The sequence below is a fragment of the Etheostoma cragini genome, chromosome 7 (assembly GCF_013103735.1).
Source record: "Etheostoma cragini isolate CJK2018 chromosome 7, CSU_Ecrag_1.0, whole genome shotgun sequence".
Lineage (NCBI taxonomy): Eukaryota > Metazoa > Chordata > Actinopteri > Perciformes > Percidae > Etheostoma > Etheostoma cragini.
Window position 1 is genome coordinate 15,277,623 of NC_048413.1, and position 23,502 is coordinate 15,301,124.

The 23,502-nt window shown below is 43.3% G+C and overlaps 1 protein-coding gene across 10 annotated transcripts in view; it reads right to left on the reverse strand.

Annotated features, from left to right (window-relative positions):
• Nucleotides 1-387: 387 nt before the first annotated feature.
• huwe1 (HECT, UBA and WWE domain containing E3 ubiquitin protein ligase 1) overlaps nt 388-23,502 on the reverse strand; it is a 46,564-nt gene continuing 23,449 nt past the window's right edge. For 6 of the 10 annotated variants that reach the window (XM_034876953.1, XM_034876951.1, XM_034876947.1 and 3 more), the window contains 46 exons: nt 23,335-23,487; nt 23,098-23,225; nt 22,903-22,984; nt 22,246-22,422; nt 21,562-22,113; nt 21,230-21,425; nt 20,918-21,085; nt 20,661-20,806; nt 20,515-20,581; nt 20,125-20,348; nt 19,808-20,019; nt 19,498-19,680; nt 18,678-18,850; nt 18,451-18,590; nt 18,192-18,267; nt 17,870-17,968; nt 17,607-17,734; nt 17,363-17,522; nt 16,922-17,150; nt 16,627-16,805; nt 16,446-16,535; nt 14,013-14,173; nt 13,853-13,895; nt 12,755-13,114; nt 11,306-11,516; nt 10,832-10,956; nt 9,781-10,001; nt 9,245-9,633; nt 8,405-9,062; nt 7,573-8,281; nt 7,371-7,462; nt 6,209-6,365; nt 5,975-6,107; nt 5,565-5,779; nt 5,238-5,464; nt 4,429-4,531; nt 4,060-4,209; nt 3,702-3,947; nt 3,495-3,612; nt 3,249-3,389; nt 2,870-3,157; nt 2,657-2,762; nt 2,276-2,393; nt 1,643-1,824; nt 1,345-1,535; nt 388-1,233 (listed from right to left, as the gene is read on the reverse strand). In XM_034876953.1, the coding sequence (XP_034732844.1) occupies nt 1,131-1,233; nt 1,345-1,535; nt 1,643-1,824; nt 2,276-2,393; nt 2,657-2,762; nt 2,870-3,157; nt 3,249-3,389; nt 3,495-3,612; nt 3,702-3,947; nt 4,060-4,209; nt 4,429-4,531; nt 5,238-5,464; nt 5,565-5,779; nt 5,975-6,107; nt 6,209-6,365; nt 7,371-7,462; nt 7,573-8,281; nt 8,405-9,062; nt 9,245-9,633; nt 9,781-10,001; nt 10,832-10,956; nt 11,306-11,516; nt 12,755-13,114; nt 13,853-13,895; nt 14,013-14,173; nt 16,446-16,535; nt 16,627-16,805; nt 16,922-17,150; nt 17,363-17,522; nt 17,607-17,734; nt 17,870-17,968; nt 18,192-18,267; nt 18,451-18,590; nt 18,678-18,850; nt 19,498-19,680; nt 19,808-20,019; nt 20,125-20,348; nt 20,515-20,581; nt 20,661-20,806; nt 20,918-21,085; nt 21,230-21,425; nt 21,562-22,113; nt 22,246-22,422; nt 22,903-22,984; nt 23,098-23,225; nt 23,335-23,487 (9,009 nt within the window). In that variant the 3' untranslated portion in view covers nt 388-1,130. The remainder of the gene's footprint in view (nt 1,234-1,344; nt 1,536-1,642; nt 1,825-2,275; nt 2,394-2,656; nt 2,763-2,869; nt 3,158-3,248; nt 3,390-3,494; nt 3,613-3,701; nt 3,948-4,059; nt 4,210-4,428; nt 4,532-5,237; nt 5,465-5,564; nt 5,780-5,974; nt 6,108-6,208; nt 6,366-7,370; nt 7,463-7,572; nt 8,282-8,404; nt 9,063-9,244; nt 9,634-9,780; nt 10,002-10,831; nt 10,957-11,305; nt 11,517-12,754; nt 13,115-13,852; nt 13,896-14,012; nt 14,174-16,445; nt 16,536-16,626; nt 16,806-16,921; nt 17,151-17,362; nt 17,523-17,606; nt 17,735-17,869; nt 17,969-18,191; nt 18,268-18,450; nt 18,591-18,677; nt 18,851-19,497; nt 19,681-19,807; nt 20,020-20,124; nt 20,349-20,514; nt 20,582-20,660; nt 20,807-20,917; nt 21,086-21,229; nt 21,426-21,561; nt 22,114-22,245; nt 22,423-22,902; nt 22,985-23,097; nt 23,226-23,334; nt 23,488-23,502) is intronic. The other 4 variants (XM_034876957.1, XM_034876952.1, XM_034876954.1 and 1 more) reach the window with 3 other exon arrangements.

Sequence of the window (23,502 nt, forward strand, 5' to 3'; positions counted from 1 at the left end):
AATGGGCCAAATTAACATTCACAATACAAGGACCCTGGAACTGGCTCACCAACGCGACATGCAGTGGTTTGTCGGTCATGAGGCTGCAAAGGGACGCTGACTTAATCAAGGGGACAGACAATTGTTCCAGACTGCAGGGCACACTAGGCCAGTGTCAGCATGGCAAATGACAGCACTGTTGCAATAAGCTCATTTTATGCTCCCAACTGTTAGTTTAAAATGCAAGAGCAGCACAGAAATGTGCTCAAAGATGGCATCGCAGTCATTACACGTTACTGTACTTGACTAATTTTGACATAAGGGACTGTTTAGTCTGATTTACTTACAATTTGGATGAAATGAATTCACTGTTTATGATTAAAACATTGTTAAAAGAGACAATGGACGCAATTTTATGTATTTATTCATGTTGTTATTCCACTCTGATTCAAAGGCTCAAGGCTGGGTCAGCGATTTAATAGCCAAAAATACTCTAGAATTTATGTTTTTTTAAATCTCCTTCATGTTCTCTCTTCATTTTTATGTACCATCCTTCCTTAAAATGCCACAAAACTTGGAAAAGTGCATTTTTGTGAATATCTCCAAAACTTCTTAAGTTGTTCATATTCCCCGTTAAAAATGTTCCCCATCGTCGAGGTTTGTGAGGTCACAAATTTGCAACAAGAAACCAACATTTTTCCCCAAAGGTTTTATAACCATCCTGTTCAAACAACATTCTCTTTTTCTTTTTACACAGCCAGAGAACAAAAAAGATTAAACATAATAAACTCCCAAACCTTTTGTACAGAGAAATCAAACTAAATGAAGAAAGCGTCTCTTATATTAGTCCATGTTTTATCCTCTGAATCCGCTCTTGCATTTGCCATTTAATTGGGAAGGGAGACACAAATGTGTCAACATGAGGCTCTCTGTGTTGTACGCAATATCAATCAGTCCATTTCACTTGCTGGTTTTAGGTTTTATATGGAATAGAAACCAGTAAGTCTAGGCCATTCAACCAGTAATCCAGTAATGTCTATGATAGTGTGTGCGTGCGTTCAAAGGTTATCAGTGTGAATGTGTCAGGAGTAGGCAAATCTAAATCAAGTGTCTGTATGCATGTCTGTACGTGTGTTAAAGAGTCTCATAGTTTAAGCCAGTCCGAATCCTTCTGAGCATTCCTGAATGGCCATCAGCAGCATATGTCTCAGCTTCTCATAGCTCTCATAAGCTGGGAGGTCCAGCTGGTTAAAGCTAAAAAGTGCAAAAAGAGAAAGAACATCACATGCAAGTTAGATTTTTCACAATTGTGTTTCTTCCAAAAACGTTTTAATCATGTACGCCTTGCAAACTTGCAGTGTTTACCAGGTATGAGCAGATGGCAGGCGGTCAGTGGAGCGATCGTCACGGTGGATCTGGAACTTCTGGATGCCGTTCATGCCCTCCAGAGCAGCAAAACCCTGGAGGGGAACCTTGGACGTGCCGGTGACAAACTGTAAGAACTTGGCCCGGTCTGCCTGGTCAAAAGACCGCAAGGCCCTCCAAAACCACTGGATCTATGGAGTTAAAAAAATAGAAACAAAACAAAAGCAGTGTAGTTATAAATGTGCCCCAATATGTTTTTGGTCTGTTTTTTTCCATTTTATTTTTTTCTTATCCATACCTGGATGGAGCTGGACTGGTATTTGTGATATTCAGTGTTGGCCTTCAGGTCATCAATGTCAATAGTGGGAAGGCCAGAGATAAGCAACTCCAGCTCCTGCTCAGTGAAGATGGAGATCAGCCTCTTGGGAATGATCTCGTAAAATCCCTCAAGGAAGGCTGCTAGTTGCTTGCGGATTGCACCTAGAAAACACAGAAAAGTGTTCAAGTAGGCATCTTTCTGTAGTATTGAGAATATTCTTTATTTTCATGAAACTATTGTTATTCTATCAATCCATTTGGTAGAATTTGTTTCCCCATTTACGCAGAAGCAAATTCATTCGATTCATTTCATGAGAGCAACTGGAGGGTGCTGCTCTTGATAAATCAGCCATCTTCAAGAGAGAGAAACAACTTTAGCTCTCTGCTGCACATGGATCGGTTAAAAATAAAAAAGTACTGCCACCTAGTGCTTTCTTTATGCACCTATTAGAATATCTTTTATGCATACCTGAACATGACAACTGTTGATCAAAATATATATAGATAACCCATTTCCATTGACTGTGTTTTTTTTATTAATAATAGTGGTTATTATTACATCCCTACTGCTAATGTGAAATTAAATATTTGGTAAAAAGAACCACCATCTCACCTGTCATCTTCATCTGGCATACCAGGTGCACATACTCTTTCTTGTTTTCCTCTGTGACCAGGATATTGGCTCCATTTGGCTTGAGGTCTCTTACCTCACACACTCCAAACTCCTGGACCTACACAGACAGAGCACATGCAGGCTTTCAGTATCATTCGTTTCATCTTAGAATTTAACTGAGTCACAGATGGTATCCATCAGCAGTACGTTAAGGCCATCAGATTGCAAATTACACTTTTGCAGCATTTATGAGAGCATAAAGGATTTGGCATTCAATCCCTTGAGGCCCAATCCCAGTTTCTACAGTTGGGGTCAGGATTCAGTATGATAATCAATTTTCTACTTGAAATGAATTGAAACATTCAAAGAACAGACACCAACCTCAGTGCTGAATGTCAGCTCATAGCCTAATGTGGACACATCATTCTCCAACAAGTACACCAAGCCCTGGAAGAATGGATAGTCCTCACTCTCCATGTCAGTGTACCTGGTAAGAGCACAAAAATACATCCATATTATGAACACTTGGGATATTTAGTGTAGTGGAACACATCTTGAACAATTAAATTACACTATCTGCCAGTGGTTCAGTACCTGACACTCTTGCCCAGGATGTGCTTGTAGAAGCTACGGGTGAAGTAGCACTCCAATAACCGGTTATCATAGACTGCCTTGGCAACCACACGACCCACAAACTTGAAGTAGCTGAGGTGGTTGGGGTTGCAGTGGGATGAGGGGTTGATGGTATAGGTGACCCGGTCGCCTGGAGAAGTGCGAAACAGGGCGTACATGGGGTTGAACATCTCCCGGGAGATGATCATGTACCATTCCCTCAGCAGGCCACCAGCGTCCTGTCCCTCCTCCCCTTCAAATACAATGTACCTGTAATGGAAAGAGAGCAGATTTTTGACTCAGGTTGAGTGATTCTGAATGGAAAAACGTGCAGGTGAATAGAGGGGCGATAGAGTCTTACAGCCTATTCTTCATGTCCTCTGGGCTCTTGCGATGCAGCTCCCTGTAGGAGTCCTCAAACACATGATCTCTCCTTACATGCACAGCCATGTCCTCCTTCCTCAGGCCTTCATCCAGTCGTTCTAGCTCCTGGCGGAAATACCTGTGGAGATGTTGAGAAAGACCAGCCAGCATGTCAGTTATTTCAACAGTAATTAATTGTGTATTAAGACAGTATAATACTGAAGTGTAAGCTAATCTCCCTTACTTCCTCTTCACATCAAAGTCCAGGATGCGAATGTAGTCAACCAGTACTGCAAAAGGCCCATCAGCCAAATGAGTGGTGGACTGGCGCAGGATCTGGTTAAGCACTGTGCGGTGAGTTTCTAGAAGGAAGAATATTTAGTCCTGTTAGACAATGCACTACATATCAGGATAAAGCTTTATCCTCCTTAATTAAATCTTTTAGGCTCACCGGCAAAACGGAGGAACTTTTGGGTATCCGGTGGGAGGTTTGAGGAGATGTGCATGGAGGATGGTTCCCTGGAAAAAAATGGGTCTAAAGATGAAGGTGTGGCAGGTGTGAGGGGTGCTGGCGACAGTGGTGGAGGCTCATCTTTGATATGAGAAAGTTGACTCTCCCGGGTGTCCCTCACAGGAGGTTTGCTCTCTCGCTCTGTGGCATGGACTAGGAAGAAGGCTTCCACAGCAGGCTGGAGCACTAGAGAAACAAAGAAAACAAATCACTTATCCATGCTGCTTTAACATGTATAAATGCCATATAACAATCACATAGAGTTAAAAGAAATTTATTTAAGAAAGATTCCAAGTACCCAGCACAGCATGCTGGTCATGAGACTCCTCCAGCTCTTTCAGGCACTCTCCGAGCATGTCCCATAGTTCATCCAACAATAGCTGCTCGCTGAGCAGTGGGAGGTCGGGAAGCCTCTCCTCACTTTCTGACTGGCCGTTTCCATCTTCATCTGAAAAAGAAAATTCCAATATGGACTGAACAATTACATCAGTCATGCTGTCATCAACTATGACTCAAGCAGTAATTGTTTCGCCCAAAAACATTAATTACCACTAAATTTGCAGGTGGCCCCAGCCTAGCCCCTTCATTTGAAATGATCCACTGCTGTTATTAACAGAGAAGGCTGGACAAATTGTTTTAAATTGTCAATTTTACAACTGATTCCTACCCAGAGGTGCAGGGTCCTGCTCCAAAGGAGACGGCTGGTCAACATCCATTGGAGAATCATCTCTTTGGGCCGCCTGGGCTTCTGACATTGACTGTACTTCAGACTACAGAAAACAAACCAGGGTTAACAACACGGGAAAAGCATGGAAACATTAATGATTTGATTTTTTTTTTACTGTAACCATCTGGACTGATATTGCCATGCATAATAAAATTCTCATGATCCACAGATTGGGGGGGAACTGGAACTGAGTAAGGAAGAAGGGCGAGCCAAAAGCATGAAGCCATGTCAGCCAGCAAACAGAAAAACAGTTCAAACTGTTTGGAGCAGACAGCACATTCATATTTAGAACATGTCAATGCAAAGAAATTATTATAGGAAGCAATAGATCACTGGCACATAATGGCATTAGTTCAATGCACAAACCAATTATAGCATCGCAGGCTGTATGTTGACTGCACACAGTATTATGTTGTTAACAGATACAATGCAATACCATATCAACAATTAACTATAGTTTTGTTTTTTCAATAAGACATATGCAAGTAATTACATTCAAGTAATGTAAGTAAGTTATAGTTTTCCAAAATGCACAAAGCTAGAACAGACTAATCAAAATTAGACATGACGCATCTCGGTGGCTACTGGCCATTTCATAGCATTTATCATGGTGACCACCACAGCAACTTGAAACAACTATACTGTGATGGTCATAATCGGTAGATGTGCTTTTTCTCAGCTTTTAAAGGGTATTCTACTATAAGAGTGTGAGTAGGAGTATGCCTGCTGTCAGTGCAGCCCATGCTAACCGTGGCAGCAGCAGCCGTGCCAGCAGGGGGAGCAGCACCAGTGGGGGCATGGGGTGCCGCCACTGAGGATCCAGCAGCAACGGCGACAGCGGCAGAGGGTGGAGGGGCCTGTTGGAGTCGGCGTGCCCGCTGACCCTCTCTCACCATCTGGATGATGGCGTCGGCCTCAGCCTCTAGCTGACGCACCGCAGCCTGGATGCTGCTGGCTGAGCCTAAACTGGTGGAGCCTGGCCATTGGGAAATGAAGGAGAGGATTCTTTTTAAACTGCATAGTCATCAGGATATAGTACACATACATCAAGAACACTGTATATAACATCTTCTTACCTAATCGGCCTGTCTGTTTAGCTTTCTTGTTTGCACGCCGTGTGTCCTCACGAAGCTGGATAATGACCTGGAGCACTCGCAAGAAAAACTTCTGCGTTGACGTCTTCGAGGTTAGTGAGCTCATACAGGGAAGCTGTAGTTCACGTCCCCCAAGTGTGCGTTTTTGTGCAGCCACAATGACCACACTCTCCGAGCCGTCAAACCTGTACCCCAACCAACAAACGCATACAAGGTAAAGGAAATTGTATTTGTGACAAATTTTGTTCGATAAAAAATGGACAGGCCTACCACAGGGCTAGTTGGCCAAATTTAACTAACATTTAGGTTAAACAGAATCTGTCTACCACAGACTCTCTTACAAGTGTGTTGACAACCTGATAAACTGTGTCCCAGAACCATCACTGGCTAACCTGCTAGTCATCTTGCCCTTGAGTCTGCCTGAGATGGAGGAATCCTCAGGAGGGGCATCCGGAGAATGCGAATCAGCATGTGCCCTTCTCTGCTGCTCCAAGTTGTATTCTCTAAGTTCGGCCAGCAATGTGCCTGAGAGAGAGAAAATGTTAAAAAAATGTGTGCAAAGAGAAAATTGTATTTGCTTTAATAGGAGAAAAAAAATGGCATCTGTGCAGTTTCCCAGCACTGACCGATCTGTTTGCAAAGAGTGTATCCGAGGTGTCTAGCTCCACTGAGGAGCAGTCTGAGCACAGTGTCTCTGGTGGCACCATCTCCTCTAGATAACTGCAGCAGGATGTTAGCTGCATCCTCCAGACCCTCCTCTGAACATGAGTGAGATGTCAATACCTTGTAAAGAGGAGGAAAAGGGTTATTAGATAATTCATTATAATTAATCCAATTGTAGAAAGGGCTGAGAAACAGATACATATATCATTTGGACCTGTGTTTAAAACAATGAAAAGGAGTACACTTCATTAAAATGCACCTTAAGTGCCTGTTTGTTTTAAAGTCCAATTGTCATCCAGCAGACAGTATACTGAATAACCGTTCCGACTGGATACCAAGCAGTTACGAGTCCAGGTGTGTCTGTTTCGAGGTAGAGGCTGAAAAAGCTACTGTTGCTGCTCCTCAACTCTGAACAGTCACCCACAAGGTCTCAGAGAAACCACATCAGTGCACATCTTTAAACACATTGCTTTACTTTGGCATTTTTCTTTGTCTTTTACTTGAGGGTTACACTCTTTACTTGTTTTGAATAGTGCTCTATAAAAAAAGAGTGTACTTGCTTGTTTACCAATGGGACATCAGCTAGCCAGCCAGCCAATCCAAAGTGTGCAAAGCAGACACACAGAACATCTTTTTTCTTTTTACAACTAAAGTTCCTTAAATCAAATCAAATTATAAAAGGTAGTACATTTTACGTGGATTATACTATATGTCCCTACCACAGTATTCCCCCCCCCCCCCCATCTTGTAGGGATAACAACTCACAATTCTTTCGCAATTCTTCTGGCAACAGAAATTTAGGGTTTATGCTTTTGTGGTTATGCTGCTGATAAAACGGAGCTCCTTAACCAATAGAACACTCCACTACTGTTTAGTGTCTTTAACATACAAAACAAGTACAAGCCCAGAGCCACAAATCAAACATGCCTCTTGACTCAGATTTAAAAAAGGTTCTGCTCTTTGTCATCATTATCTAAACCTCTCCCATTAGTTTTCCAAGTGGATTGCCTCAATTGATTCTCAGTTGAAGTTATTCAGACCAATATCTTGACATTTTTAGTTTAAAGCACAGATACAATTTCCTGACAACAATATGATTCACCCTATGACACATTTAACCCATACCTCCACAGAGAGTTGAAGCTGTTTCTCTGTGAGTCCACTGGAGGCCATCTTGTTGTCACTCTCTGTACTGCTAGTAGTGCCCCTCAGTTTCCCTATTTTGGCAAAACGCCCCAAAAATACATATTATTTTCAACTGAAATCCATTTTACACTGCAAAGCCTAAAAGAACTGATAAAATTTGATTTTGGAAAAAATTAACTACCTGTAGAAGTTATTCCAGTGGTTGTGGGCATAGAGATTGTTATAGAAGATGTCTGAGACGCTGCAAGACTTATTCCTGAGGATGTACCCTGGGCTACAGCTCCCACAGAGGCCCGTGGGCCTGTCACAGTCGCCTGGGAAGAGCTCGATGACACCATACCCTGTGTTGTGTTTGGGGCCGTGACTCCTGAGCTGGTTGATGTGTTTGGGATGGCAGCCTGTGGGGTGGGGTGTCCAGCAGGCACCTCTGTGGCCTTGTTGTCAGGTAGGGCAATGGATATGAGGGAGAGCAGACGCAGCAGCTTTTCAGTGAGCAAGGAGCTCCTTCTGATTACAGGGTGAGACAGCATGTTCATCAGCTGGCCTAAAGGAGAGGTCTCCAGGCTTAACTGAGCCCCCTCTGCCTCTGCATTGCCTCCCAGAGGCACCGTCTTCATAGAGGCTTTTCCCTTGCGGCTGACATTCATGTTGTCCAGCTTGACCAGCAGGTCCCAAAAATCAGTCGAGATTCCCAGAGACTGGAGAGCAGCAGCAGCTGAGCCAAAGGAGTTCTGAGTGTTGGAGGCATTGGAGCTGGGGTTACTCAGAGACCCTGACCTGGAGCCTCCACCCACTCCTACAGAGGAGATTGAACAAAGACGAGAGTCCAGGTCAGAGGAAGATGCTGACAAATCCTTACAGCGCTGTTGGGTGAAGTGGCTAGGGAACACCTGCAGGGAGAGACAAAAAAGAAAATAAGCACTTACATTATAATAATTAATGTGACATCTTTTATCTTTTACAACATACAATGAATCGGATGAGATGAGTAGATGAAGATGGGGGACTCTTACTTTAGCTAGCTGGATGAGTGTGTCTAACACATGTCGACAGACCACTGGAGCAGCTTGTGGGTGGATGTGGACAGTGGAACCTCCACCTCCAGCACACGTAACACCTGGAGCAGCACCTGACACTCCCAGTGTTCCAGATCCTGTCGAACCCCCAGCTGAGTGCCGGTCAGCATGCTTCCTACCTGATGCTCGCTGAATCTGGAAAATGTTTGTCCGGCAGCCCAAGGCTGCGTCCATAGAAACAGAGAGCCAGGAAAGCTGACTGGAGCTACGAGACTCCACCCTGTTCAGTAGCTCTAAGGAGGAAGAGGAGGATGAAGAAGAAGAGGAGGATGAAGAGGAGAGGGAGGAGGTAGCAAAGCCTTTTCCTCCACAGCCTCCCTGGGTGCTCCTCTTGCCACGAGAGTCGTCTAGACGCGAAGTCTCTACACACACCTCACTCTCGCTGCTGCGTTGGAGAATGGACAACAGGCTGCGAATGACCCACCCACGTGTTTGAGAGTGGTAGCAGAGGTTCCTGAGCACTCGGTGCAGACGGCTGGTGTTAAGCTTTGGTTCATCGACAAACAGCAAAACCAGCAGGCAGGACAAGGCCTCATGGTCCAGCAACAATCGGCCGCGCAGACGCAACAAGGAGTCCACACTGGAACTGGACGGTCTGAGGAAACAAAAAGGATATCAGATGTTCAGTTTTTCACCCGTCAACAGTGCAGTATGATTTGATCAGGTCAAACATTTAAGTCAGTCATACATAGTTTACTTTTGTCATTTCACAAAAATGTTAAAAATATGAATTCTCAAAACGGGCAAATAGATCACCACATGTAAGAGGAGACTCACCTGTGGTTTGTTCCTCCCATCTGAAATGTGCCTCCTCTTTGCACAGCAAGTCGGGTGTACTGGACGCCACGATTGCTCCCTAACCGACTGGTGAAGGCTGGTGAGCGCAAGATGGCTGATAGGGCTGAAGAAGAGCTATGACCAAACAACCTCTCATGCATCAGTTGCCTCTGGCGTGCCTCTTGCTCTCTACGCAACGCGGCTGCTTCAGCAGCAATATCCGGGGGCATGACAGCCAAAACGCTGTCCTCCATGTCCTCCAGAACACTACGCCGGAGCTCTGAGGGGAGCGTCTGGATGAAGGTGACTGGATCTAGAGGGGTGTCTCCCTGTGTAGGCTGTTGGGAAAGCTCCCTGCGCTGCTGCTCTGCCCGTTGCTGGGCAAGAACCTAAGACAACCAATGGCATGCTAAGTTAATAGAACTGATAATCGATGACTTCTTTACTTAGAAATCAAATTTTTCCCCAATTTGCAGGCCAAGGTAAGCATTTTATCTACTGTAATCTTTTAACATTTCAGAGAAGAAGCCTCTCACCTCCTCCTGGATGGCAGGTGGCAAAGCTGCCAGGAACTCAGGGCTGACCTCTGTAACCCCTGGTCCTCCTAGTACAGGTGCGGTAGTGGAAGGCAGGGTGGTGGCAGCAGGAGGACGGGAGGGTGGTCTGATGCCAAGCTGATTTTGCAGCACCTCTCTACGGATGTCCTCAGGAAGAGCTGCCAGAAAAGAGGGATCCACGCCCTCTGGCAGACTGATGCCTACAAAGACAAAAACATTATGAGATGTAATAGTGTGTGCATGCGCACGTGTGTGTGTGTTAGAGGATGGATACCCGACCCGAGTCCGACGGGACCCGGCGGTACCCGACGAGCCGGGCCGGGTTCAAACAGATTTTTAGAAAGGGTGCTCGGGTTTGGGTCGGGCTCGGTCACATCAGCGCGATAAGGCATTGAACATTTTTTTGTGTAAACTCATTCTTTTTTCCTGTTTATAACTGTTGGGTTTTTATTTCTATTGGTTTGTTTTTTCTTTTTTGCTTGCTTATTTACTGTTTGGGTCTTACTGTATTTTACAATTTTTTATCATGTGAAGCACTTTGCTACTTTGTCTGTAAAAGGTGCTATATCAAGTAAACCTATCATATTACATTCTCAGCAGCGGCAGCAAGGCATTAAACTAAACATGTAGGCCTACAGTATATGTGTGGTGAATGCTGAATTACCACATCTCTTATTGGGGCGGCTTATCAATACAGGTTAAGTAAGGTATTTATTTTACTCAGATTTACTGACATAATCCCCCACATATGATGTTAATAAAAGTGGGCTTTCCACACAAACAAACGTACATGTGTCATAAGTATGAGAAACAAATGCGATTTTAACTGTGTCGGGCTAGGGTCGGGCTCGGACATAAATATCTTAATGCCTGTCGGGCTCGGGTCGGGTTCGGTTACTGCTCTGTCGGACGCGGGCCGGGCTCAGACAGAAAAATCCGGCCCGATCCGCACTCTAGTGTGTGTGTGTGTGTGTGTGTGTGTGTGTGTGTGTAAATAAATGTAGAAAATGTGGGTGGCATTATATTTTACCTGCAAGTGGGTCCTCATCGTCATTGCTGGTGGATGGGAGGGGTTCTTCCTGGATGGCCTGAGACTGGCTGTCAGCGCTATCGCTCCTGGGCATCATTTCCCCAGGTGATGAGACAGAAGTGGAGCTGTAATCATTAAAGAAAAAAATGGATATCGTTAGTCCAGAGCAATATGTGTGATGAATTACTCAACTGATTTACACATTATCAAATTGAAACCAGTCAAAGGGCATACAAAAAGACAGTGTAAGGCATTTCAAAATGTCTAATGGAATGTTAACTGGAAATGTATTTGATAATCCATTATATATTGAGTCTGAAATAAAAGTTGCATGCACTGGTGGTTAAAGAGAAAAGGCATTTTACACAATCTAACTTTTTTTATGAAAGTGTATGATTATGTGGCAAGAGATACAGGGTATATAACACTGCTGAACATTTTATTTGATCAGAGATGATACTTCAAGATACTAACCCAGTCTCTGCACTGGTTTGCCGGTCAGTCAGCCCACTCTCTCCACTGCCAGACAGCTCCTGAGACAACTGAGCACCCTGGGCAGGGTTGGGAGCAGATTCTTCCTGAGTGGCAGAGGCAGGGCTGCTGGTATCCATGGGAGACCCTTCCAGTTGTGACACACCCGCTACTGCAGGCTCTGAGGTCTCCACAATGTCCGGACTTAGGGAGGCTGAGGGGGGAAACGGTGAGGGTAAAGTTAGGAAATGGTGTGAATCAATGTTTTGTAATTTATTTGTATTTTACCATGTTCAGACGATTTTACAACAGACACCTGCTACAAGCACGGTCAACAACATAATTAAAATTATAGACAAGGGCTGCAGAATTAATTAAATTTTAATCACAATCACAATTTTGGCTTCCCACGATCATATTGACGTGATGAAGAGGTATTTAAAATGTGTAATTTTGTTCATAGAGCGCTCAGTAAGTTTTTTTTAAAGATTAGCTGTTGGGCTTTTCCACCTTTAGTTTTTGACACAACAGTTAGGTGGGAAAGGGGAGCGAGATAAACCTCTCAGTACATGTGCACCCGCTCTACCACTTAGACAACCTGGCCACATACGTTTTTTTTCTTCTTCTTGAAGCTCCGTAAACCACTGTCTAATCAGGTGCCTCCATTAGCCAATGTAGACAGTCACAAAGAAGGACAGAGTAACATGAGGAAAATTCCAAAACAGATCGCAGTCGTCACAAGGTTTACAAGTAAATGCAAAATTGTGTGCCGGCTGTTGTTTTTCAGACAACAGCAGTGACCAATGCTAGTTTGTCTTTTAACTCATAGCTTTAGCGGCAGTCTGTTGTATGACCCGCTGTTTGAATCCTCTACAGTGAAATACAGTCACACTACACCGATTAGCTGTCGGCATTTTAGCAGTGTTTAACCCAGTTACTGTAGCCAAAGGTAGGCTTACATTATCTGCAGTGTAACATTGGATTTTACTAGCGTGACATACAGCAATGTTTCTGTTGCCTCTAACGTCCGTTTTTATCAGAGCGCACGACAGACATTTAAGTGTCACCATAATAGGGCACCAAAATCCGTGTTGCTATTTTGTCTGGTGGATACCGGACACTGTTGCCATATTGGCATCGGATTTTAACATGCACGGTTAACGTAAACAGAAAATTGCAACGCCTATGTAGCCGCACAAGAGCTAAAATGGTATACTCCTTCATAGTATCCTTCAAAAAAGGAGGAATGTAGCAAAATATGGATATGAAAGCAGAAATAATTAACTTATATGACAATAAAATTTGTTTTGGTTAAAATCAAGAAATAATCTCGAAAAAATTGTGTTCTCAATATTGATCAAAATAGTCGTAATTATCATTTTGGCCATAATCACAGATGTGTGTTTCTTACGATTGGCCAGTCTGTATAGAGAGAGTTTTCAAAGATAGTACCTTCCCTGCTTTCATCCAACGCACCACCTCCTCCGACTTTCTCACCGATTGTGGGTGCTGGGGACATTTCCATCTGAGATGCCTCCGCTTCACTGTTTGGCCTGCCAGCTGCCGACAAGGGTGGAAGGCCTGCCCCTGTCAGAGCAGCTAGTGAGCTTGCATGCGACTCAGCCAGTAGCAGGTCAGCAATTGGCTGGTGGACCTGCTGACTGATTGCAGTCTCAAGGGAGACTAGGGCTTGTTCATGTGGATCAGGTGTGGTGGGCGTGACCTCTCCAGATGGGGGAGCAGTGAGGAAGCCCTCCGAGACCCTGGGTGGCTCCAGACATGACACTGTACCACCCTGAGCCTGCTCACCCTCTGCAAAATCCAGAGACAAAACTTTTGTAAAGACAGGGATATAGGTTTTATACATTCATGAGTTGAAAAAAAACTAATTGAGCTTTTAATTGATTAGTAATGAATTGTTGCTAGTAACTAGCTGTTTTTCTCTCTGCTTACCAACAGCTACCATTGCTTACTTATCAAAAACATTTTCACAATACACAATTGCAGCCAAACCTGTTCCAAAGCAAGCACACATGTGAACTGCATAAACAGAACTGATATAGCAATAAAGTGATTAGTTATTTATCCTTTTCTAGGTAGATGACAAGGGCCCTTACTAAGGAAGGCAGTAAGTTGTATAGTTATCTCCTGAATGGGGTGAACAATCCTGATCCCCAACAACAACACAACTTACTACCTCACCACAGCACAGCCAGCTGCAGCAAATGCAATGCATTCAATATAAATTTGAGGCAACATTTACATGTATATTTTCAGTTGGTAAAATATCTGAGCTATTTGCAGGTTGAGAATGTAACTCCTGCAGCCAATGGAGATGTCCAGCTGGTATAGCGCTGCCATAGGAAAGACAGTAGACTGTATAGTTATCTCCCAGATCTGGTGTGATCCTAAAACTATACAAACTACTACCTCATCCCACAGCACGCTCTGCTGGCTGGTTTCCTCTGGGTGCCCATCACTGAGATGTGTCCATTCCCGGCAAAAATTAACATTAAGACAGAAACAAAAGACAAACTAAACAGTCAGTACCTGCACTGTTCTCTGCACCATTAACTGTGCCCAATCCCGAACTCTATGGGCAAAAAACAGTTGACATTAGCAAGCAAGTGAATAAAAACGGCAAAAGATTAATGCACTTCTAGGTTTGAAAATTCCTCCTCCTCCTACGCAGTCAACACCCATGTATTACCTGCAGGCTCTGTTCCCTGGCCTGTTCAGCTCCAGAGGCCCTTCTCTCATTTTGCTTAGATTCCTCCTCCTCAGCCAGCTGCCGCCTCCTCTTCTCCCTGCGCTCTTCCAGTTCTTCATCTCGCAGACTCTCCAGATGCTGCAGGATAGGCACCTTTACCACTGAAAACAGAATCAGATGTTAGAATTCATACTTAGTTGCGGCAATGCGGCCGTAAGGTAACAAGTCACCAAGTGCAATTAATTAATAATTAAGGGATAATTGGGACTCCCAACAAAACGTAATAATGGTTGATCAAAATGTGTTCAAAGTGTAGTAGAGTCGGGTGTAAACACTAGATAATTCTAACTTCTTGACCATCACATCGAAATGAAAGTTATCAAATTCTCAAAAATGTAAATATTTTCAACCATGAGGTACTCAGTTATTAAAAAAAAGAAAGAAAAAAGAAATTTGTCTTTATTAAAACAAGTCTCCACTATAACACCAACCCAGGGTACCCCCATGATTCTAAGTTAAATTTAAGACTTTATAAAACCTTTTTAATACCACGTAGGATGAAACTTCAAGGTTATATAATGGAAAACCAGTGTGGATTTTAGGCCACAGAAAAAAATGATTTGCCATATAACATTACCTAATAAAACCTTTTATTATAATACTTATAATATAATAGTTTTTATGCTATGAAACAAAAAATATGTTTTTTTTTACTATGCTATTTATTTTGTGAGGTGTTACAATTACAGGAAAAATTTTGGCGTTTGGTTTTCAAGGCCAGTTTTGATTAGGCCAAATGTTGGTACCACCCAACATCTACATACTAAAATAAACATACACTGGCTATTAAACTGGGCAAGCCAATCCCCGTTCTGCATTACATTCAGTTTAGTTAATTGGGTTTGGGCCAAGCCCCAATCCTCCTCAAGTCCTAGAAACGCCCCTGCAATACTACCTTTACTTTGCTATTTGCATCTTGTTGTAGGCTGCGTTAAAAATCAATAGTGCGCGATTGCAAAAGCGGTGCTATCTATATAAGGTTCAGGGGAGACCTTTTGCCCTTTGCGGAGTGTCGTCCCCATCTCGCTCCTCCTTTCATGTCTATCCACTGTCTCTACACAATAAAGGGAAAAGCCCCAAAAAGATCTTAAAAGTTTTTCTTCCAGATATGTGTGGTGCCCATAATGTTGGAGGTCTGAAGGGTCCCCTCTACAAACATTTTAGTATGAAACACTTCATTTCCTGCATTCTGGTGAATTTTTATGACCCTATTTCTACCTTTTTCTGAATCAATTTAGCTGGAAATATATTTATGTAAAGGGAAACCTAGATTACAATCCAAATATAAAAACATAATTGAATATATTGAAGTAATGCTCCAAGGCATTCTGTATTGCTTTTCCAACTATTCTCCCTTGGATCAACTTTTTTTTAAATTATATCTGAGTCAGCAAACATGCAGCCTATAGGAATAATTTATTCTCTTTTTCCATCTTTTGTTGGGGCCTCCTTAAATGTGTATGACAATTATTCAACTTAATGATACATAAGTTCAATACAGAAAGTTCTCAAAAACACTATTAGGTATGTAAACATTGCAAAATTCCCGTCATTCAATGTAGTTGCTTTACAAAAAAATAAAGAAAAAAATGATAGAGACACCCACCCCATTTTTGTTCCTCATCTGATTTGCATCAATATCAGATGGCATTTCTAAAATTAAAATTCACGGAAGTCCGTGGAGCGACAGAGAACTTTAATCCCTACAATTAATTCCACCTTGGCCAGATAAGAGCCAATTTTTTTTGAAAATAAGTATAATAAAAACACATTGAATAATACATTTAGGCGGATTTTAACATCTTTTAAATAAAAGAATATTTTCTATATCTTTTTAGATGAGAATGCCATCAAATGTACATTAGCATGTTGGATGCATTTCTAACCTACGCTACAAGGGTGGCGCAACGCCGACACACAGACACTGTCCTCGTCTTATACACATCACTCTCCATTGCTGTTGTAGTTGATCAGGAACCTGCTGGCACTTCTTCCAGCTCCGCTACACTGACTCTCACGCCAATCCGCTTGCCTGCCAACTTGTCCGCATCTGTGGCCAGACTTCTGACAGTTCTCCATTCTAACAGACAAGCTGTCTTAGACAACTTTAGCTTGTTACTTAGCACTGTGCGAGATATTTAGTTTTCTTTCCTGACAACTGATTGGATGTTTAGGCCAGAGCTTGCACACCATGTCTGTATACTGAAACACCATTTAATGACACCAAGGTATTTATTTATTTCCTACGATAGAAAATGAAATTATTTAAGACAATGGTAAACACAATTTGAGATTTTGAAGGCCTTATTTTTAGAATAAAAAATATAAGGCATTTTGAGGACTTAAGATTCAGCAGGTACGCTGCCAACCTACCTGCTACACAGTCGTGCATACTCTCGGCATCCAGAACTTTACACTCATCTGTCCATCTAGTTAAGGCAGTGGGAATACTAGATAGGGTGCCTTGAGAGACAGAAAGAACAACCATGTTATGAATTCAGGAAAATACTAAACCTAGACCATTACATTAATAACAACCCATAGTTATTCTCACCTGCTTGTCCACCCGTGCTGCTCTGCTCATGGAAAAAGTCATCCAACAATTCATCATCAGAACGAGCAATAATGTGCACGTCCTCATTTCCAACCAAAAGGCGTGCCCTACCCCGAGACTGCAGAGGCAGAGAGCTAGACAGCTGTAAAATGTCTGCTGCAGCACTGGGTCCCAACAATCTATTGAATGGAGTAGAGGAGGAACAGAAATTTAATTTTGCATGATCCATTAAACAAAGAATGGTGTAACAGATGTTGCAAAACACTGTTTAACAAAGACAAAAACCTGCTTTCACCTTTGCAAGATGAGCGGAGGGTTAGGCTGGCGGTTGCCAGGGTAGTGCACATGGATGGTGTGTCCGCTGTTTGCAGTGAGCTGGCGCAGTGTTCGCTGGCTGCGACCCATGCCCTGCGCCAGACGGCTGCTGGTGCCTGCCACACCTAGGGTGAGGGAACCGTGGTCTGCGTGGCGCACCATCAGTGGGTGGGAGCTGGGGATGTTGCCTGGGGAGGGAGGGATGTCAGCTGATGGAAAAACAACAGAAAACAGTAGGCCGACATTAGGGGGACAGCTCTGGCACAACCCCGAGTAATGTTTATGACAAATAAAGCTTGAAATAAATTAATTCCATGAGTCATCTGTTTTTTGTTTGTAATTCTCATAATTTGGAATGTCCCAAGCTATAGTGAGCAATGTGAGAAGAGAGTAAATGTTGGTAATAAATCATCCCGCTTACCATTGTTGGAGAACATGTTGTCAAACTCTATGATGAGGTCATCATCCCTGTCAAACCTTTCGAAGCGGATGTGTGGCGCAGCATTGATGTCGGGGAAGTCCTCATCCAACTCCATCTCTGAACCTTCATCATCATCATCCTCATCTCCTTCTTCGTCATCCTTGAGGAAAAGTAGCAGCCATGAGTGATATGGATAAGCAAGAATCAAGACTTGTTTTCTGAACCTCATTGCATTAATCCTTACTTGATCTTCCTCCTCCTCCTCCTCCTCCTCTTCTTCTTCATCCTGGCTGTCTTCATCATCATTGCTGCCACTAGAATCTTCCTCCTGTGTGTGCTCCTCATCCTCTGGTTCCAGTATGTTCATGGAGTCTGATGAAAGAGATAAAACGCAGAGTCACTTACAAAAAGATCTTAAAAACTGAGCAGCCGTCAGTGAAAAAAGTCACAACTGTTCGGTTATTTATTATGATGAACACACACAGTTCTGTTGTGCCAATGTCTTACCCTCCCGGTTAGCTTGAAGAGTAGATGCCTGGCTAATATTGGAGGGGGCCTCATCCATCAACACATCCTCCTGCGATTCATCTTCACCACTGGGTCCCACTAACCGAACACACAAGTGATACATCAGCTCTGGGTTTGCTTGACTTATTGAAATACAGGGAGCTGTGATTCCAGAGTGCAGTTAACTCCTTGTGTTGCAATTTTATAGATTGTTTTTGTATCCTCTAACTACCCACTGAGGTTTAGCTGGACACAACTACTTCCACATTTTCTTTACCTGTTTACCATCTACAGTCACTTTTCCCTCAGTCAAGTGGCTCACCTATAATTGTGCTGTTGACAGTGCCAGCATCTCTCTCCAGCAGCTCATCAATCAGATCAACCAACTCATTTTCTACCTACAAGCACAGGAAATGAAATACAAATGCAATGTCAGCCATTAAGTGGAGAAAGGGCCATAACACCCTGGAGCTAAATTATTGACATTTTGTAATGTCCATCTTTATGCCAACAATTATAGATATTACAGGTAATTTGTGGAAATATTATTTGAGTACTGTGTGTAATCCAATACCAATCACCTGCATAGCCTGTGTGCTAAGAACCTCCGGCTGTCCAGCAATAACCACTGTGTCTCCCTCTGTCTCTCCATCCATCAGGTCGTTGTCTGTTCCCTGCACCCTGTGGTTGCCCTCCACAGGCTCTGCCTCACCGGACTCTCCTGCAATAGATGTCATTAGTCAGCGACAGACATATTTGGAATCTCTTGATCTAGAGTGTTGTATCTCATCTCATTTGATATGTATACCTGGGTCCTGAGTGTTGCTGTTGCTGTCCCTGACAGTGCCCACAGTGTCATGTTCAGCCTTGTTCTTGCTGGAGCCTCCTTTGCCCCCAAACAGACTGCTGGGCTGGTTAACAATGCGTGACAGAGTCTCCAGAGGCTTCAGGGCAGCATTTACTGTGTTAGCCATGTTGGGACTAATACAAATGATGTAAAGGAAAAACTTAGAATAAGTACTTTTTTGCAAAGCCAACTTGATTCTGAAATAGAAACACTAAACAGGCAAGTTCAACCTTGGCATGCTAGTTTTGCATTTGCATCTGGTTAATTAAGCTTAAAACAGGTGATCCAGGAAAGCCAAGGTTCCCGACAGACTGTCAACCCTGGGTTCCGGTTCCCATACTGATCTAACCCCAGTTTAAATTGACATAGCTTCAGGATACAAAAAAAGCTTAGGTTAAACCACGCGTTAAAGGCTCCCTGTGGAGTTTTAAGCCTCTAGTAGCATTGCGGAGCAATTTCTCCTATGAGTGTCTCCTTGTTTCATGCATCTTGGTTAGACAATACACAGTCCAGTCAATGGTGTCACACTATTCCACCGATCAACAGTTGGAAGTGACGTGCCAAGATATGCAGCAATGTGCCAATAAAAGGCAGAAAATAAGAAGACTACATCAAGCAGGACTTAAAAGCAGTAATAGACCTATTTGTTAAACCTCAAGAATTTTTTGAGAACAACACTAAATATAACTTTTGTTTGTTTACAAGAACACTCCACAGGGACCCTTTAACTAATTTACAGATCACAAATGTACAATTAAATTATTATTGTGTAATCAAATACCTAGACAAATCCAAGCTGTGAGGCACACGGGCCAAGTCGTTGACTAGTCCTTTCTTAAGAAAGAGCCGTATGATATTGTTCATGCCGTTGTGTTGTGTCTTGGCTGCTGCCGTGCTATAAAAACTGGACGTGGAAGGGCATGATTCCATGATGGTGCTGATGATGCACATCACTGCCTGAAGCCTAAGAGAAAGGTGGGTCATAGAGTGAAAAGGGGAGAAAGGGTTTGTACAGATCTCAAAAAATTATCAACCAACCAAGAGTTATAGCATCCTCATCAGGATGGGTTAGTTAGTTTTCTGCTACTTACCTGGCATGTTTTTCAGCACCTTCTGCCATTGCTAGTGCTCTACTGAGGGCAGCCTTCACCTCATTGACCAGGGCCACCTGGGCATCAGTGCCCGTGCCGGCAGCTGCCAGGCTGGCTAGGAAGAGACGTGCCAAGGCTGGGGTGTCCTTGTCTTCCGAATTCTGGGTATGGGGCAGTAAGTGGTCGAGCACAAAGGCTAGAACACTGCAGTCCTGTTAGAATACAGGGAGTTAAGCAGAAATAATTATAGTAAAAGCCATGATAATACAGAGGTGTGAAAGACAGACAAGATTGACAAAATGTCTTTAATTACCAACCTCCTTAATAAGCTCTGACTGTCCAGCAGTGTAGCAGTAGGACGCGATTAGAGTGGCGATGCCCACATAGGAGCGCACCAGTTCAGCCAGCAGCCTCAGGATGGTGGAGGTAGGCATTAAAGGCTTGCTTGCCTTTACCTTAGCGGCTTTACTCTCCTCTGAGCTGGTACTTTTCTCACCCTCCTGTTCTTTCTTTTCCTCTCGCATCTCTTCTGGTGTGGAAGCTGAAGAAGTAATGACAATGAAATGAAAAGATACACAGATAATATACAGTACATAAACTAATATGGTGGTTCTGGAACAACACAAACAGTAACAGACAGCTAATCAATGCGATTAGGGATGACAGTATCTGATATGTAATAAAAAATAAAAACCTTATAGACTCACCTTCTCCTTGTGGTGTGCCAGACTGGGAAGACTCAGCCACAGCTCCATCAGCAGAAAACACTTGAGCCTGAGAGGAAGAGACAGCTCTGTTGTTAACTGAGGAGATGACACATTTCAATATAGGACAACTTGTCATTGACACTCACGTTGATATGGAATGCAGACTGGGAGTCAAAGTCGCTGCCCTGCCGGGTTAATCTGTACTGCTGGTAAACATCATCACCCACATCCTGCAATATCTGGCACAAGTCTGGTCCAGGCACCGCTGCAGCACGTTCTTCTGGACGCTCAGCTGAGACACAGACAGACACTTAACTGAAATGTTCAAATGACTATTTCCATTAAATCTACATATACGCCCTTCAAAATGGACAGCTGTGAGGATCTTATTAACATGTCTTACGTTCTTCAGGAGCGTGGTAGGCAGCCAAAGCATTGAGCATGTCATAGATGACCTCCTTGATCGTGTCAGGGATAGGGGGTAAGGGGGACAGTTTCAGAGGAGTGGTCTTCACCAGCTGCACAGCATTGGGACCCTTAATTCGAAGGTTCTCAAACTCATCATCAGAGGCTGTAAAAAGAGTATAATCTTTTTAGAGTTAAAGAAGTGTAGACACAACTGGGTAGCTAAATAAATCTATCAATCCAATTCAGCACTAGCAATGTTGACTATAATCTAAAGTTACTAAACCTACTGAGAAAAGCTTGCACTCACCTGTGCCAGCTCCCCGGGGTGCAGGCAGAGCTATGCGAACACAGTTGTTGGCGGTTTCAGCAAAGCATTCAGGGTTACGGCAGGCAGCAGGGCCCAGGACTCGAAGAATATAATTGATTTCTCTGGAACCAAGGCTGCCCGACACCACTCCTGAGGTGGTGCTACCTGCTCCGCTGGTCACGGCAGATCTCACCACCTGGAAACAAGTTGTTAAGGAATTTGTTAATGATATCAACAGACTTGAAAAATGAAACGGTGATCCAACACAACTAGCAGACAGTATCTTCATATAGAGCGAGATTTATTTAAAAAGTATCAGTTTAGACTCCAACCTTCTCCATTGTGTGCCGCAGCGTGGCCGGATCTTCTATGATGTGTCTAAAGAGCAGAGTGACAAGTGGGGTGAAGCCATTAAAGCCAGAGCTCTGTGTTAGCCCCAGAATCATCCGTGTGCTCTTCAGCTCAGCAAACATCATGGCATAGTGGTGATTGCGTGTAAGACGCAAACATAGACGCAACGTGGCATGGAGAGTGTCTGGGTCCACAGGAACACTTATCATACTGACACAGGCACGAATAAGAACGGTGGTCATGTCCTCAGTCAGGCCTTGTACAACTATATCAGCACTTTGAGAGTTGTCAGACTCCAGGGAAGATGAGGGGCCAGATGTGGCCTCCTTAAGCTGGATGGAATCCTCCTTAGGAACACTCATCTCCACTGTTGCTCCTGAGTCAAGGTCAGTCTGTGTTTCCTCCGTTTTGCTCCTGTCTCCCTCTTCTCTCTCTGAGTCAGTAATGCTGCCAGCCTTGGCAGGCTTGGGCATGCGAGGCACTCTTTGGACAGTCAACATCACTGGCCTCCTGTTACCAGTCTCTTCATTTACCTGCATGATAGAAAGGTGTTTAATTAGACAAAAAAAGGAAAGCAAACTAACAACCATACATAAAATCAAAGAATCAATGGATTGTAGTTTGAGGGCGTATTTTTTGGCAGTAGAGAAAGTGTTTGTGTATACCTGCACCATGGTGTTGAACTGCACAGTATATCTTCGGCGACCAGCTGTGAAGCGGACACTGCTCTCCCCAGCCCTCCATGCTGAGTCAATGGTACTGTTGTTTGATGCACTGTAACTGCACCAACGGCCTGAGCGATCATCAAACCATCGCCAGTTATTCCCATTGGGTTGCAGATACTAAAGGAAGACAGAGAGGGAACTTAATTGTACAAAATACCACCAGCACCTTACAATGTAATGCAGTTTATTCAATGACTTTTGAGAAACGCAACTAAAACGTATTATAAAGTGGGCAGGTTTCTAGTTTTGAAAGCTATGTTGTATAGGATTGCATTTCTTACCATGTTTTGCTCAATTCTTCTATACTTAGTACCCAAATGTGCATGGTTCTGTTTAAATCTAGCTCATTCAAGTCTTAAAGAAGAGCAAAGAGCAATGATCATGCGGTCAAGAGGCCTATCGCAGGCTGATGCAATGAACTACTATTAGGTGTATAAATAAGTATTTACTTGCTTCCACTTTTTACTCTTTCCATTCAAGTAGTCATAGTGCATGGTTGTCTATACCTGTGCTGGGAACTTTGCTTACCTTTTTCAGTACCTAACTTTTCAATTGTAATCTGTACCTGTGGTTTGGTTATATAAGATTGACTTATACCTTGTTCATTTGTTCCCTGCGCTTTGAAGAGACTGCCATCTTCTCATAGAAGTCGATAATCAACAGTACTGGTGTGATCCATCTGCACAAAAAGATAAATACCAATTCACAACACAAATTAAGACTCATGGTGAAGAGCTGGTGTAACATTTTTAAGTAAAGATTAGTATAAACATGAGGCGGAGACAAACTCACTTTGGTGTCTGGATATCTTTCTGTTCCTTAGCAGCCTGCAGACAGGGCTGCACAACCTCAAGCAGCTTAATCAACAAATCAAGAATCCCACTGTTCTCCACAACTCTGGCACCCAACAACTTCAGTTCCTTCAGAAACCAAAGAAATTATTGTTTCGGGTGTGTAGATTAACAACGACAACAAATTATTTTCTATTTGAATATTTTAAGGTTACAACTTTCAACACATTTCTGTTACCTCAAAGAGCAATGTGAGCAGGAGAATTCGTGTTGCCAGCTTGGAGGCTTGGGGCAGTGTGGCCATCTGCCTGGTCCACTCAGACACAGTCTTTGTGTCACTGGTAGTCAGGGGCTCAGCTGCCTTAATGAGAACGTCTGCTGCCTCCCACACCTACACACAACATCA